This window comes from Adiantum capillus-veneris, chromosome 28 (assembly GCF_014529385.1).
Source record: "Adiantum capillus-veneris isolate H3 chromosome 28, ASM1452938v2, whole genome shotgun sequence".
NCBI lineage: Eukaryota > Viridiplantae > Streptophyta > Polypodiopsida > Polypodiales > Pteridaceae > Adiantum > Adiantum capillus-veneris.
Window position 1 is genome coordinate 66,561,832 of NC_140958.1, and position 16,457 is coordinate 66,578,288.

General features: G+C 44.6%; 1 protein-coding gene across 2 annotated transcripts in view; it reads right to left on the reverse strand.

Moving 5' to 3' along the window:
- Positions 1–367: 367 nt before the first annotated feature.
- LOC147420587 (uncharacterized) overlaps positions 368–16,457 on the reverse strand; it is a 71,519-nt gene continuing 55,429 nt past the window's right edge. The window contains exons 5-9 of one of the 2 annotated variants that reach the window (XR_015186936.1): positions 7,913–8,136; positions 7,126–7,192; positions 1,123–1,233; positions 933–1,009; positions 368–857 (exon numbers count right to left, since the gene is read on the reverse strand). Coding sequence is in view for 1 of the 2 variants with exons in the window: in XM_086504153.1 (XP_086360279.1) it covers positions 986–1,009; positions 1,123–1,233; positions 7,126–7,192; positions 7,913–8,136 (426 nt within the window). In the remaining variant the exon portion in view is untranslated. Of the gene's footprint in view, positions 1,010–1,122; positions 1,234–7,125; positions 7,193–7,912; positions 8,137–16,457 lie in introns of both variants that reach the window. The other variant, XM_086504153.1, reaches the window with a different exon arrangement.

Here is a 16,457-nt window from a genome sequence, read left to right on the forward strand (position 1 = left end):
AAAAGTGAGGGATTATAATTTTTACGAGTACTATGGCTAACATTTCATAAGTTTGCAAAAGCATGTCTTGAGATGTTCTCTAAATTTCATGTACCATTTTAATTAAATTCATGAAAAACGGACACTAAATTGTTCTTTTTGGTACCAAGCTATTGTTAACAAAAATTAGTAGTGATGGAAGCATCAACAGATGCTATAACAAGCAATCCATCTATGCTGAAGAGACAGATCATGAAGATGGTACAGTTACCTTGAGATAGTTGAGAAATGCATTCCACCATCAGAACCCATCATCACATCAACCTGACCAACATTCCAAGCCCGACTTGCCGAAAACAGTACATAATGCATCAGAATCTCCATGCCCTTACCAATGGAATGATATCATTGACTTAAAACTTGAGGGTCTGATTAATCACAATATCTCTCTTTCATCGGCTCAGTTTCTTCAGCTTATGCCAGCACTCTAGCACTGTTCTCTTCATCCAAAGGTCAAAAGCAGAGGTACATCAACCTCAGTACCTCATTAATACACAAAATACACTGATGATGGCTTAGCAGTAAGTACTCTAGTCAGACTTCATAGTTTTGAACTGTCGATGTACGAGAAAACAAGGGGAAGGCAAACGTCTCTGAGGGTGTTTCGGTGATGACTAACGGGAAGGTATGAGGCAATGCGAAGTAGACGTTGAAAGAGTACTCTGTACATTGAGCACCAGTTGATGCAGCCTTTGCCGCTCAAACAAGCTTGGTCGTAGATTGCCAACAGCCGCCCAGTCCAGACTTCCAATGTTCATGCTGCCACTACTTATGAATGAGGACTGGAAAGGTATTCAACTCATGAATGATCTTCTGCTCTGCAATTCATAGAACTCTTTTTCCTGTGAGAACCAATGCATGCACTACTCAGCTTTGCCTTATGAGTAGCTAACCTTATCCATCTAGAGAACTAAAATAGCGACGCCTCTTGCAAGATCCTGTGCTGTCACTCAATGTCCTTTATAGCATCCTAGACACACCAGACAAGGAACGCTTAGAACTGCAAAACATCTTCGAAGTACCAACTCCATGCTAATCAGCACACAATCTGCTGTATAGAGAACAAAGAAGCATAAAAAATACTTTTGCTAGACGAGTGACATAAGTCGCAGCTACCACAGTCACCAGAAGTCCAATGCCCAAAGTCCAAAGGTGCTCCGACCCTCCACCTATTCCACCCTCTGCTTCCTGTTGCTGCAACATGATTGTTCACAAGATAAAACACCAGTGCTTCAATGCTCACTGTTTAAGCATGTCAGAAAATGCACATACATGTGTATTTATTATATGCGTACTGAATGTTGAATGAGAAAAAGAAAGAAAGGGATAAAACTATATGAAGCATCTAAAAAAGAGGACCATCAACAACCACTGACTGGTGCAGTGTAAATTGTCTTTGTGAACCTATTTGCTGCTATTTACACGAGAGAATCTATTGAGCTGCCGCCAGCAAAAGTATCTTTCCTTTCTTCCACCTTGTTTGAACCCACCCTTTGTTCATTTCAAGATGCTGATTCCTGAATGATGTGTAAGTGTTCCGCTAAATTTGTTTCCCCCTCCCCCTCTATTTTCTATGCCCCTCCTCTTCATCTTCACAACAGTGGACACCAATGGAGACTTCTGCTTAACAACCTCCCCCTACCCCTACCCCCTACCCCCACCCCCCCTTTCTTCCATTTCCCCAGCTTTTATGTCCATGACTTAGTCTTCACAACAGCCGACACCAATGGAGACTTCTGCTTAACAAACAAACCGCGCCACCCCCCCCCCCCCTTCCCCTTTCTGTCTTCCCTTTCCTCAGCTTTCATGTCTATGACTTAGGACGTACTATGAGTGGCATGAGCAGCATTCTGGCCAGCACTTCTTAGATAAACCTCCCAAATGCTTGAGACAATGAAGCTGGCATTTTCCAAATACACTGCCGCCATGGCTCAATGACTGGAAGCTGGGAAATTTCAGGACATAAGCTACTCTCTTTTTCAGGAATCATCTTGTATTGAAACGCAAGCTAAGAGTGGAAATGGATGCTGGCAGCATGCATCTCTACTGTCATGTGCACCAGTGTCACTGAGGAGAGGAGGGCTTTTAGTAGAGTTGGGAAATGCGGTACAGGCTTCACCTCATAGATGTTGCCTGCACGAGAATGGCCTTACATCGCCTCTCTTTTTACAGTTTTGAGACACCCTGGGTCCACCTGCACCAAGCTTTGCAGCAAGTCATAGACAAGTGTGAAGCCCGACACTGTGGGTCCCACCCGTGCCAAGCTTTGCAACACGATGTAGACACGAGTGGATGCTTCAGAGTTTAACAGGAGTCTCATATTTCAATCCACCAGGTGATGGCATTCAACAGTGGAGGCTCTTTGCACCCTCACATCAGGCTACAAATTCTTACGAAGGCTCTCAATTTCAGGCTCTAGCCAATCGTTTGGGAGCCGTGCTTCACCTTAATCAAGATAGGTTCTGTCAGGAGCCATATCCTTGACAATGTCTTTACCTTCTGGTAGGCTTGCCCTGGCATGGATGGGTGAGGTCGAATTGACAGTTCCTGCTGTTAAAGTTTGAAAAGCTTATAACAATGTAGCTTGGGGCTTTCTTGAGAATGCATTGGAAGGGCTTCCGATACTGGAGGGTTAGACGTATTGCAGCACTCAAAAGGTAAAGATCAAAGCCAAGTGTTGCTTACTGCTGGAAAAGGACAATGATTCATGCTTTCAGAGTCTGTTTGGTACAGATGTCTTCTTCTGTTCTTGTTCTTTGTTGAGGCCATGCATTATTTTGTAGCTAGTCAGGAGGTTGAGTTTTGTGGTTTGCAGCTCCTAACGGCAGCGAGGAGTTGAAAGATGACGAATTTGCAGATGCCAGCTTTGACTATGCACAACCTGTATGTATGCGAGTAGATTCTCAGGACTTTTTGTGTAGATTTGGGGTGGTTCAATTATTGGCACAAGACTTTTCCACACTTGATTCATAGCCCCCCTCCCCTCCCCCTGAGTGGTGTCCAGATAAGACTTTCAGGAGTCCCAACTGGGACCACAGTTTGCTACTTGGGCTATCAGGTGGACTCGACCTTATGCCAAAGGAACAAAATGTTCTATTACTCCTTGGTGCGCTTTGCCTCTATATGGATAGGCGTATGAGCACATGCCTTTCTGGGATTTCTTGCGTTCCTGTGCAGCAGCTTATCGAGAACTTTCTTTGGTCCGGATGAGAGGGATAGCCCACATGTGCCAAGGTAAATTGGTCGGTCCTGTCAAGGGGGACCGGAGATTCTTGATCCAGTAAGAGAAGAGTAGAACCGTGCGTGCGAGGGCTCCTCCAGGAGAGCCATGGAAAAATCTTTTGCTTCATCAAATTTAGCAAGAGTTCTTCAAATAGGCTGGCCTGGGATTCAACAGACGAGATGGATCTTCGAAGAGACGCAAAGGACTGCTATTGGTAGAGGATGAAGACTCAGTTCTCCCTGAGTATCCAGCGGAATAGGAGTAGCTTTGCCTTGGTCTAGAAGAAGTCTCAAGCATTCCATAAGAAAGCAGCAGACAAGCATCATTCGCAACTTGCAGTTAAGGGAGAATGATTGGGTGCTACTTCCATTTGAGAAAGCACGCCTACAGAAAAGGGTAAGGAGAGGCTTTTCCCAAAGCTTAGTATGCAATACTATGGGCCCTTCCAGATTCATGAAAAGATAAAAGATGTATCCTTTCAACTGAAGTTGCCAGATACTAGGAAGATTCACAATGCTTTTCATGTAGCTCTTGAAACGAGGTGCCAGAGGGCAAGGAGCCAAAGGAGCAACAAGAAGTGAAAAAGACAGAAAAGATTCTTGATCTAGAACAGGTCCTCGCGCATGAGGAAAGCAAAGGTAAGTTTAGGAACTATCCGGCTCTTGATGCACAATGGATGGAGGAGGAGGACTTAGCAGATTCTCCTCAATTGCTAGCGCTTTACCTTGAGGCTTTTGGTTTAGCATTGTCTATTCCTTAAGTGCATGTTTAATCAGCGGGTTGAATCGATGTGGTGTGCGGCACGAGAGGGGCATCTTATCGGTGAGTGAATGTGATTGTAATGAGATTTAGTAAATCAAGACATCCGTGAAAAGGTCAGCACAATCTGGATGTGATTGCTAAACAAAGTTGCAATGATCATGATTCTCATCTGAGATGTCAATAGGGATAATGATGTGAATGTGATGTAACTATTCAATGATTGTCGTCTGTGTGCAAGTGTTTCTATAGAGCTCATTTTTGTCCTTTGTCTGTTTTGCAGGTGTAATCAGGGTTCTTTCAAGAGGGGGGTATGTCACAAGTGTGTGACGTGGCACTATTCCAATGGACACCTAAAGTACTTACTAAAGAGGCCGAACCTATTTTTAATAAAGAGAGACGTCCAAAAACTGTGAAAATAAGATGATGACATGGCTTCCATAAATCGCGCCGTAATTCATGTTGCCATGTGGCATAACTGTACGAACACTATTTTGCAAGATATGCATGAGCTTTTGGAGATGAAAAGCATGGATGTTGGCGCCCAGCTTAGGGGCTTGTAACCCCTTATAAGAAGTGTCAGAGCCCTCTTCTCTGGCAGATTAACTTGGGAGCGAGCACTACAGAGAGAGAGGACCCTCAACCATTGTACTTTTGTGATCATAAAGGAAGAAATATCAAAAGGGGTGCTAGTCTTTGAAGCGAGTGCAATTGGAAGCAGAACTCCGTCGCTTCGTGTCTACTCTCCTCTTCTCTTTCTATTCAAGTTTAGTTGGGTGTCCAAGCCTGTTAACTTCCTTTGCCATTGACCACGTACTCACTTTAAGGTGTTTGATTAATCACACCAAGGTGACGAAAAGAAAGCTATGCGAACCAAATTTATGTTTTTGTAACGGAATTGGCCTATTAACTTGAGAGTAGCGGAAATTAATGAGAGTACTGTTTAGGGATTACTTTATGCTGCTACTTTGTGGATTTCTGCAAAGCCTTTGATACAATGCCACGAGACAGGCTTTTCTAGCGCTCATAGCCACTTGGTATGCCATCAGATATGACAAGGGGTATTTATGCATTATATGAGTAGGTATTTGGGAGAGTTTGATGCCCAGGATGTATGTCAGAGACCATTGTTACCTCAAGACAAGGGAAGAGCCAGGCCACATGCATTCCTGCAAGCGGCCAGGAAGAGTGTTCGCTTCATCTGTATAGCTTGGGGTCACTTTTTTTTTGCAGTCACCACGCGATTCAATATGGGATCAGCAACTAGGGCCAGACGATCACAAGGATATGCTGCACTGGCTCTGTTAGAGAGACAATGCCAGCAGGCACATTTCCATGATCCCCAGACAAAGGGGTGGCCAACACTCAAGTCACGCCCGCACTGATGTACAGAGCTGCAATATGGGCGCCAGGCCTAGCCACATGCTGGTGAACATAGATAAAGAGACCACAAGTACTCATGAGGGCACGTATCATACACAAAAACCCTCAGTTCCTCACGATAGTGTTTGAGCCGAGCTTGCTGCACCACCCATGATGGCGGAGCCGTGGAGGCCCTATTTTAGAATATATGCCTTGTAGCCACCATTCCAATATGACAGAGATGCGCCACACATCCACCTCTTATGGCGAGAGGAGGAGAATCTTGATATAGGACCTCTGGCAGCTATATATAAGAGACTTGGATATCACCCATGCAGAACCATCCTCCGAAGATGCTATACTACAGAGAGTGCTTCATGAGCATTTCGGATTCACAGAGAGACCAAGATACATGGAGGGCTTCTTACCACATGGTTCTAGGGTGGCTATTGGCCAGCTCAAGGTTTCATCACACCCCCTTGAGATAGAGGCTGACAAAGCAGCTCGGATCCCTAGAGACGAGAGGATATGCAGACTATGCAGAGAGGATGCAGATGGTGAGCAATGGGGGAGGTGGAGCATGAGGAGCACTATGTATGCGGCTACAGAGCCTACACTGTCATCAGAGAGAAACATCCCATCATCTTCAGAGAGGAATACTCTTAGAGTTGGCAGACCAGCATGTGCTAGGGAGGCTTATATGGAAGAAAACGAGACGAGAGCTCTCTTTACAGGCCCAGACAGTACTAAACAGGAAGCGTCAAAACATAGATCATTGCATTCTTTCCTTCCACCTCTGGCACCCACACAACAAGGAATTACCCTCCAACGAGGAGAGACACTCAGAGCCAGCACGAGACACAGAGCCCTTGGGTTTCAGGCACCTCAGCTCTACTAGCGAGAGATAAACAGAGATCAAAGACCAGATCCACCGAGAGACTGCAGAGTGCCTGGCTCAGCTCAGATCAGACCCAAGTATATTCTTCGGGGAATTGTTGACCACCCCATCTTTGATGTATACCATACTACACCTCCCGTAGAGTACAAGATGGAGCTAGCTAGAGTGCATACCGTACTTGTATACCCTTTAGATAGATGGCAGGGCACGCGGGGGAAAAAAGAGGGGAAGGGGGGGCGGGGCACGTGCCCGCGCAGTGATTCCACAGCTGAAATTTCGTCTTCTCCAACACCAGAACCACCTATACCTCCTAGAAAGCCTGCTTCTGACAGGAGTTCTGATACAGATATGATTCCTCTTGCTGTGCTGATAATATGGTATGAGGAGAATTTTCCACCTCTTGTAATTGACAGGCTTCTATATGCTAGAAGTTCTGAGTGGTTGAAAATCAAACAACATTTTTAGTTGGAATTGATGCATCTGCATGTATGGGGGGGGGGGGGGGGGGGGGGGGGGGGGGGGCGATGTGGGTTCCTTTCTTCCATAGTATCAATGCTGATTAGATGGCTAATTTATATGGATTCACTATTGAAGTGATTTTACTATGCATTTTTTGTTGAATTTGTAAAAATTTAGTACAAATGCAGGAAGCAAAAGACAGAATATCTACCAGATGCCTACACATTATTTTTGTAAGGTGATAAGCAATGGGGCTGCATGAGGACTACTGAGAATTACTGCAAGCATTAATCATATTTGACGTCAGCCATGAATAATTCTGTGTGATCCTTGAATATTCAGCATCAATGAGATAAATAAGAAGGAACAGATTATACAGACTTACAATGAATGCTCGTCCCACAGCACCAGCACTCACGTATGCCCAAGTTCCCGGGAGCATACCCAACCAACTGCAACATTAGGCGAGCTTGCATTAAAAACATGTAACATTGCCATATTACCTTCCTAACCTATCAAAATCAAAGATACACCAAGACAGCACAGTGAATTATAAGTGACACATTGGTTAAATCATGACTGGCCTGTGAGAATAATCTCATACCTCTAGGCAGTCATAACAAGGACCTTATTGTACTAACAAATTCATGAGTATATACACTACTTCAACTTCCTTGGACTGGACAGACCATCCTCTGAGAAAACTCCTCTGTTGAAGAGGTAAAAAATGTCTGCCAAGGCTCTTGAGAAGAGAATTGCCCAAATTTCTAACAAAGTCCACTGCCAGAAATCTTAGCTCGGCTGTTACAAGACCTCAGCTAAGCTCCAAAATTCTCTCAAAGCCCTTCATTTCACACACACACACACACACACACACACACACACACACACACACACACACACACACACACACACACACACACACACACACACACACACACACACACACTAGTCGCATCATCATAAGTATGTTTATCACAAAAGCTTCTCCATAGATTGGAGCTTTAACAGCAGATTTCTTGAGGCACTTATAAGCAATGAGGCACATTTTACATCTCACCAAAATCGTATATTCCAAAGTCAAACACTCCAAAACAAGACGCACATTTTGATCCAACATCCAGAATACAGGATGAAAAAACTACGAAGTCTGGGTAGACAACAAGAATTACCTGCCTAAAACGTATGATAAAAGATCGACAGATGTCAACCCATAGAGATAATTGCTGAGAGATAATGGCAATAACGGGCTCAACCGCAATAATACAACAACTCGGAAACCATTTTCACCGATGGCCCTATCAATAGCCAAAAACTTTTTGTTGCCCTCTGCCAGCTTCAGAATTCGATCACGAGCCAAATATCGGGCAATAAGAAAAGCGGCAGTCGCCGCAATCTGCACAAAATAGATGCAATTAAAAAACTCAACAGCGGGAGACCTGTTTTGATTGCAGTTCAACCACTGGGATGGCACATTGCAAAAGGAAAACATAGTCACTCAAACTCGGTCAGGACCACTATTCACAAACTTTAAAACAATTACAGTGTTTCTACTGATATTAGACAACTGGGCTCCATAAGAATTGGCTTTTTTAATTGCATAATTCTTAGATATCTCTCTCTCTCTCTCATATTGTAATTGCATCCATAGGTATGGCACGACTATGCAGAGAAACTTTATGAGGTACAGAACCAGCCTCCGATTCCACAACCTCCTGGGCCTCGACTATACGGACTGCCACATCATCAGGCCAGCACATTTTACGGAGTACAGCACTGCCACGTCAGCCAGTCAGCGCGTATTGCGGTGCAATGTCCGGGCCTGCTGCCACGTTCTGTGGCAAGGAGTGTATCTGGGAGCACGACATACCCCTCTCTTGAAAGAATTGTACTCACCCTCAATTACGCCTGCAAAACGAACAGAGGCCATAAACTGTCTTAGTAGACACTGACTGTTAGTACCGACGCACTAGACACAACATTTCTAGCACTTGTACAAATCGACAGTCCCATCACCGGACATCACTTGACATCACAAGACATCACATGACAAATCACATACAAATTCATCCCAAATCTTAGACCACGATCAATCAGCAACGTATTTAGTAATCGCATCTAGATCCCTTCCGGACCTCACGGATGCCCGATTAACTAATCTTTATTGCAATCAGGTCTAAGAGATTTATGAGACCGAAATGCTGCAGTCATTTCGTCTTTCACTTCCTGCACTCAAACAAGTCAAGTACAAATCAATCATTTTCATTTCAGGAATTCCTGTCATAAAGTCATACAATAGAATAGTACTCATCCCAGTAGTATCCCTGAAACCCAAAGGGACATCAGTGACTCTATTCAAAATCGGAGTAATCCGTTGACAAAGGAGAGGAGTGACTCCCCTCTTGTGCAAACCCGCTGCACTAGATTCACCCATGCTGAAATCGGTGTTCTATTAGAGTAAGACTATGATAAACAAAATGCTTCAAGGTAAAGTTCCAAAATCTGAGGAGTAGCTGCTAGCATAGTTACCAGGAACGGGAAATCGGAACGGGGAACGGCAACATGCATGAAATGTCATTCCTTGTTTCGGATACTCACGTTTGAAACACGAAACGGGGATTCGGAACGGGAAGTTGGGATGGGAACGGGGAACAGGGACCTAAAAATGGCCATTCCTTGTTACTATGGCTGCTAGGTCTTCCTCCTCCATCCACTTCGCATCAAATGCAAGATAGTTCTTGAATTTAACCAAGAACCGCCTAATCGCTCTACCTTTTATCTTTCTGTCGTTGTGTGCCAAAATCTATTCTGGAACGAGTATCTCCTCGCTTTCCTCCACTTCGGGTTGATTATCAGGCTCCCCATCATCGGACACATCGCCTTCAAAAGGCTTCAATAGACTCACATGAAAAGCATTGTGAATCTTCCGAGTATCGAGCAGCTTCAGTCTAAAGGAGACATCATTTATCTTTTCTTTAATCTAGAAAGGGCCATAATACCTCATGCCAAGCTTTGGAAAAAGCTGCTCCTTTCCTTTTTGTTTTCTTAGGCGTGCCTTCTCAAAACGTAAGCACCCAATCGTCCTCCTTTAATTTCAAATCGCGACAATGTTGATTTGCTGCCTTCTTATGTCTTTCTTGAGATTTCTCTAAAGCCTTTCGGACCTTGGCAAAAGCAATGTCCAAGTCCCTCGTGTACTGGTCGGCTTCAAAAATCTAATCTTGGGTCTGGGGAACGTTCTAATCTACCAGTTGATTCCTTTTTTCCTTCCTTTCCTTGTGCCCTGGGACCTGCAAGTAGCGTCTTTCGCTTCCCTATCCATTGGTATGTCAGAGTCAATCATCAAAACCCTAAGACGTATTATCATTTGATTCCTCTTTCTCTGGAATTCTTTGATGAACTTGCATCTGGTTTCCTTAGTTCGTCGGAACCCTCTGATTCGCCAGAATATTGTGATGAGCTATCATCTGGTTCCCTTGATTCATTCTCTTCACTGGAAGACTCTTGCCTTTTTGATACTATCTTGTCTGTCGCATAAGTCAATGAGCCGGCATACATTCTAAATCGTTGCTTAGTCATGTCCCATGGAGTCAAACTTCTAGTTTAAAGCATAGCCTTGAATCTCTTTAGCAAATCATAGCAAAACCGCTCAATCTGGTCTTTCAAAAGAATCTTCGACAAGTATCCCAAAATATCCGGCAATAGTCATCCAATGTATCTTTTTCAGTCATTTTCAAGTGATGCCAAGGCATGATGACATCTCTTGCATATTCATCGTTCTTTTCAAGTAAGATGCCGCCTTTCGCTCCCTGAATGTTCTGAGAACCACGCTCTAGAGAAGGCGACGTCAAACTGTTGTTCAACTCAAGGCCTCGATGGGTGTCCTTGCATGACTCCCTTCCTTGAACTCCTTGGTTTTCTTGTTGATCTTGTCGTTGTCAAAAGAGGACGACCTCTCCTCCTTTGAACGGATAGATGGCCTTCCATGCCTTCTAGACTTTGTTTCAAAAATCTTCTTCAAAAGAATCTTGTCTTAGGTGCTTAGAAATTGAAGAAGCTTCTTAGCACCCTCGAACACTTCAAATGGCGTCTTTCCCGTGTGTCGTTGTAGGCAAACTCCACCAAGGGAAAATACTTCTCCCATTTAGTCTTCTGATCCAAAGAAGAAGACTTAACAAATTCAAACCCATTGAATTGGCTATTTCCAAATTGCCCATCAGTGTGCGGGTGGAACGAGGACGAGAACTGCAACCACGTGCCAACGTTCTCCCAGATTGCCCTCCAAAACAACTAGTAGATCGGGGATCTGTCCGAAACAATGGACTCAGACATGCCATATATTTGAAATGTTTTGCCAAAGGATAGGGCTTAACTGTCTTCTTACTGTAGAGCAGTTAGCCTGCTTACTGAATCTGTTGATGACCGTCCAAAGGCCATCATGCCCACTCTGTGTCTTCGGGAGATCAAAGATGAAATCCATTGCAATACTTTTCCAGGGGCGTGTGGGAACGAGTAAAGTCTGTAGTAATCCCTTTGCCCGATGCCTGTCAAACTTGACCTTCTGGCATACTAAACAACTGCGAATGAATTCGTCCACATCTTTCTCGAGTCTCGGCCAAAAGAAGTAATGCTCCACACCTTTGTAGGTGGATGTCCATGCCGCGGTGACCCGTAAAAAGTGGACAATGGCACTCAATCAAAAGTTAAAACCTGTTCCCTCAACGGCTGTGTGACGCACATCGTTTTCTTCATCAAGTAGCCATCTCGTATGGAATATCCCGCTACTTCATCCCCATTCTGTATTGGAGTGAATACATCGGGAAATTCCGGATCTCTGGCGTACTGATCGACCATGACCTTGAAGCTTCTATGATGATCACAGAAATAGCCAAGACTAACGGCTTCCGGGACAAAGCATCTGCCACCAAGTTCTTCTGTCCCTGAACATGGACAATGTGGAAGTGAAACTATGACAAGATGTTATCCCACCACATCTTCTTTTCCAAAAGCTACTTCTGTGACAAGAAGTAGCGTAAAATCTGATGATTAGTTAAGACCGTAAATCGACTCTGAGTAGGTAATATCGCCACTGAGTAAAAGCATGGATCACTACCAAGAGCTCTTTTTCATAAATCTGTGCTATCAATTCTATCCTTGAAAACAATCGGCTTTCATAGGCAATCACATTGCCTTCTTGCATTAAGACCGCACCCAGACTACGACCACAAGCATCACAATACACTTCGAATGACTTTTGCAAATCCGGAAAAGTCAATACTGGTCCAGTAGTCAATTTCTTTTCAATGTCTGAAAGGCAGTCACCTCTGTGGGTCCCCACGAGAAAGGGACTCCTTTCTGTGTCAGAATGTGCAAAGGGAAAGCTACCTCTGCAAACTTTCGAATTAACCGCCGGTAGTAAGAACATAAGCCCAAGAAGCTTCCAACTTCGTGAACATTCTTCAAGTCAGGCCAATTGTGGATAGTGTCACTTTTGGCCAGATTCATTTGTACCCTTTCCGTTGAGACGATGTGTCCCAAGAAATATATCTCAGGCAAGAAAAACTCGCTCTTTTTCACATTTAAGCAATTTATGCTTCCTCAATGTCTGGAAAACCCGCAAACGATCAGTATTCTCTGAAAATCCAAAAAGTCGTCTTGAAAGTTGTACGTCTCCAAGAGCAATACAGATCTGATGATAATCACTTCTTCATCTCAATTTGGCAAGTAGAATTCTGAAGTCTGTCGAGTATATCATCAATCCTCGTAATGTGGAAATCGCTTCTGGTTCATTGTTTCTTTATGTTGGCCTCGGCTAACGCTGTAAGGTGGCCCGTTCGATGGTGTACTACCACGAATGAATCATGTGATCTTCACGACGTAAAGGAGGTAACTCGCTTTGTACGCCTCCAGAGAAACAGTCAACCACTATTGCTAAAAATCTTGTCGTTCTTTTTCGAGGTCAAACATATTCAACCTTCAATCATCATTCAGTTCTCTAAAGAAAAATCGAGTAAAGAAACGAAATTTAATCAAGTACAATCTCTCTTGTCATGCATTTGTCAAAAGTCGCTTTCTTACCCCGATAGTCAACCACGGCGTTGTTCTTGTGGTACCAAGGATTCCTAGGAGGACGTCACAACCTTCCAAGGGCATTACATAGAAGTCCTCGTGCCCTAAAGACCCCTAACATCGCAAACGAAGTTTGCCAATGATCCGTCCTGGTGCCACTAGGACTGCCTCCGCCTGTGGCCTTAGCCTGTCGAGCGTAATTCCAAGTCGAGCCACCAATTCAAGTGAAAAGAAGTTGGCCTTGGCTCCTCCATCAAAGAAAATGAGGGCTTCTTTATCTTTCACTTTGCCCCAAGAGCGGCAAAGTTTTGTACCTTCGTTCATTTGATTCGGGTCGAGCCCCATGCAATGTGGTGTCACTTCTGCTTTCATCTCTCCTCTTCTTCCGCACTCGGCTGCTGTTCTGTAACTCTCAAATTTATCTTCTGGCGGTCCTTTGGTTCATCTTCTTTTCAAGATTTCTTGTCCATGTCTTTCTGCGAGTACAGGTTCTGCTTTTTTGCACCCGTCTATCCTTTCGGCTTTCCTCCCTACCTGAGAGGAGATGCAGTGGCTACATGCCATCTCGAGTAAATCTTATCAATCGGGTAATTCTTCAGGTTTCTCGCTAATCTCGGGTCCCTAGAGTACTTAATCAATCCGTTCACACATATGCCAATCTAGAGTTGACATTTGTACTCTGTTCGGGCAAACTTGTCCGTGGAAATTTTTCTACCCAAAATCTTCATTCTTTTCTTCAGTTCCCGCACCGGATTTTCAACTTTTCTTTGCCTTCCCATTGAGAGATGTCACCTCTGTCAAATTCTTCACGAGAACCCATGTGTAATCTGGGATTCTTTATGGCTTTATGCCCTGTAAGACAGAGCGATGACGACGGAACCGCGCCCGATGCGCGCTTATGAAGTGTTGGAGTGGCTAATAAGTCCGAGGTCGAGACACAAAGATTCTTTCACAAAAGCTGTGTGCGCTGCAAAAAGGTTTGGATCTGGATCCTCCGTAGAAGAAGAATCTTTCTATGCTCTAATACCGCTGTAACAAACTTGGACACTCCAAGTCTAGTTTCTACCGCGACACGGCAGAGATTTCACTTCAAAACAGTCACAAAAGACGACACGGCCCGGTGTAGTTCCGTGCCAAGAGATTTTGGCCCCAAAGACTGGCGCCCCTTTCGATAATTCTTTTTCTATTAATCTGTGTGCAAAGTACAAGGAAGTCCCTGGAAACTCACACTTAGACTCTGCGTCCAGATGCTATGAGTAATGAGGCCCAAAAGACCTTTTTATTGTTACAAGAGTTGCCCAAAAAAAGCAGAGCCCCAAAATCTCAACTCAAAAGCTTACTAACTCAAAAGCAATTATCCTCAAAAGCTTGGCTCCAAAATCTGCCAAAAATCAACCAGTGTAGAGCAACCAACACAAATTGTGGAGATCGTACGGATGCCACATCATCAGGCCAATGCGTTTTGGAGAGAACTGTACCACACTACCACGTCAACCCGTTTTGCGGCACAATTTCCAAGCCAGCTACCACGTGGCATGTTATGCCGCAAAGAGTGTATCTGGGAGCATTGCCACGTCACTGGTTTGTGACAGCTTCACAAGTAGTGCCTTGCTTTGCATCTTTGGATCAATAATTCCCAATCCTCCCTCCTCTCTAGGCAAAATGACGGTGTCCCAATGGACTTGTGGTCGAGTGTCGGTAGAGCCATCCATGCCACCACACAAAAAGTTGCGTACAAAGGGCCTTAAACGCGCCATGATGCGGTGAACCAAGCTCTCACAAGAAGAACCTAATTCACCACGAGGGCTCTTCCAATCAGAGATAAATGCAAGGATCACCAATGGCAAAGTTTTTTCCTGATGGAAAGTAGTAGCAGCGAGCGCAAACTGCAGCTTAACGGACATATCAATCTCGACATAAAAACCCAAATATCTGCGAGTCTACCCTTCAGGTAGCCAAGTGAAATTATCATGTGCACCACAATGACAATCTTCATCTACTCTTGCTAGAAAGCCATAACACTTGTGCCAATTTATGAAAGCACCGCGGCCATGCAGAAGGTAGCAAGAGCATCCCGTAGACAATCCAAGGTGGGTGTGTCATAATGAACAAAGAATATAGTGGCATCATCGTATTTCTGATTCAACAAATCTGGCGAGTCAGCCAATGGCATAGCAAGACCTCTCAACTGTGGGGTTCTGTGGTGCAAGAAAAGGGACATGTGTAATGGGGACGGGCACCACGTGCCAACGGAAAAGAACACACTGAGCAACTTTAAGCACTTCAAATAACAACCGAACTGAAAGAGATAGATGACATGAGACGGGGAGTGGCGGAGCTCCAAACCCAAGAGAGCACCGGCCCCAAATGTTGCCGCAATGCCGGTTCTCGAGACTCTGCACCTTCTCATGCCAGAGAATGAGCCCTTGGCTCATATTTATAGGCCCTTGGCCTATGAAAAGCAGTTACATGAAAAGCTACAAACTCAAAAGAATCAGGCCCAAAAGCTTTGAGCCCAGAAGGCTACCAATGTGAATTACGAAAATCCGTACACCTGCCACGTCAGCACTTGCCAACACATAACGCGGAAATCTGTATTGTTGCCACATCATCATGTAAGCGTAAATTCCGGGTTGTTCGTGCAACGCCTCATCATCAATTTTTAATGCTTCTCTGTGTGTGTGTGGGTCCAACTTTATTTATTGTCTTTGTGGCACTTGGGCCCCATCGAACGAGGTCCCATAAGTTGGTGGTAACTTCTGCTGCTTCTAGGGTGTAGGCTTCTCAGACGAGATCTGCAAGTTGGCTTTGTTCTTTAGTGGCTTGACACGTTAGCAGCTTGTGAAATCCCCCCTTCTTGAAAGAAAGTAATCGTCCGCGATCTGCAAAACAACTCAAGTTAGCTCAAAAATTTCCCAAGGGTCATTCCGAGGGAGAATCGGAGGGACAATCAGTTTTCTCTTTCCAAATCGGAGCTCTTGATTCCCTAACCCGTTGGTTTCCAAGAAGAATCTCATCCAATAAGGAGTCTCATTCCAGATTGGAACTCTTGACATCCTTGGTCATTGGTTCCCCAGAAAAATCTCATCTAATAAGGAATATTCAGTGGTTGGCACATCACAATGCAACACAAATGCTCACATATGTATGTTACAAGACACAATGAACAACGCCGCTGAGCACTTCCCCAAGAAAGACGGTCTGCGGTATGAAGCTACTCAACGACTCCCTCTCCCCACAAATAGCCTAAAAATGTCCGGGCCATGAGTTCAGAGGACTCATACAATACAAACGCTCCCCAGACCGCAACCTGTGTCGCTTGGAGGTTCAAGCATACAACCAAACGCTCCCTACTCAGACGGACAAAGGAAAAGTCCCCATAAGCACATCCAGGGATGTCCCAAGCAGAGAGGATGGGCTAGGAAGTTTCAAACCAATCAAGCCTGCCCCCTACTCGTGTCAGTGGGAGTCCTTAGTCTTGGAAAAATGGATCCACGACATGGAGAGTTTCTTTCGAACTAGCCGTATGGAGGAGGCTAGTCTCCCACTTTCTAGAGGGGGACGCATACAACTGGCTACTTATTGAAGAGAAGAAGAATCCCTACCTCACGTGGGCACGTCTGAAAGCAAACATGCGGGAGTACTTCG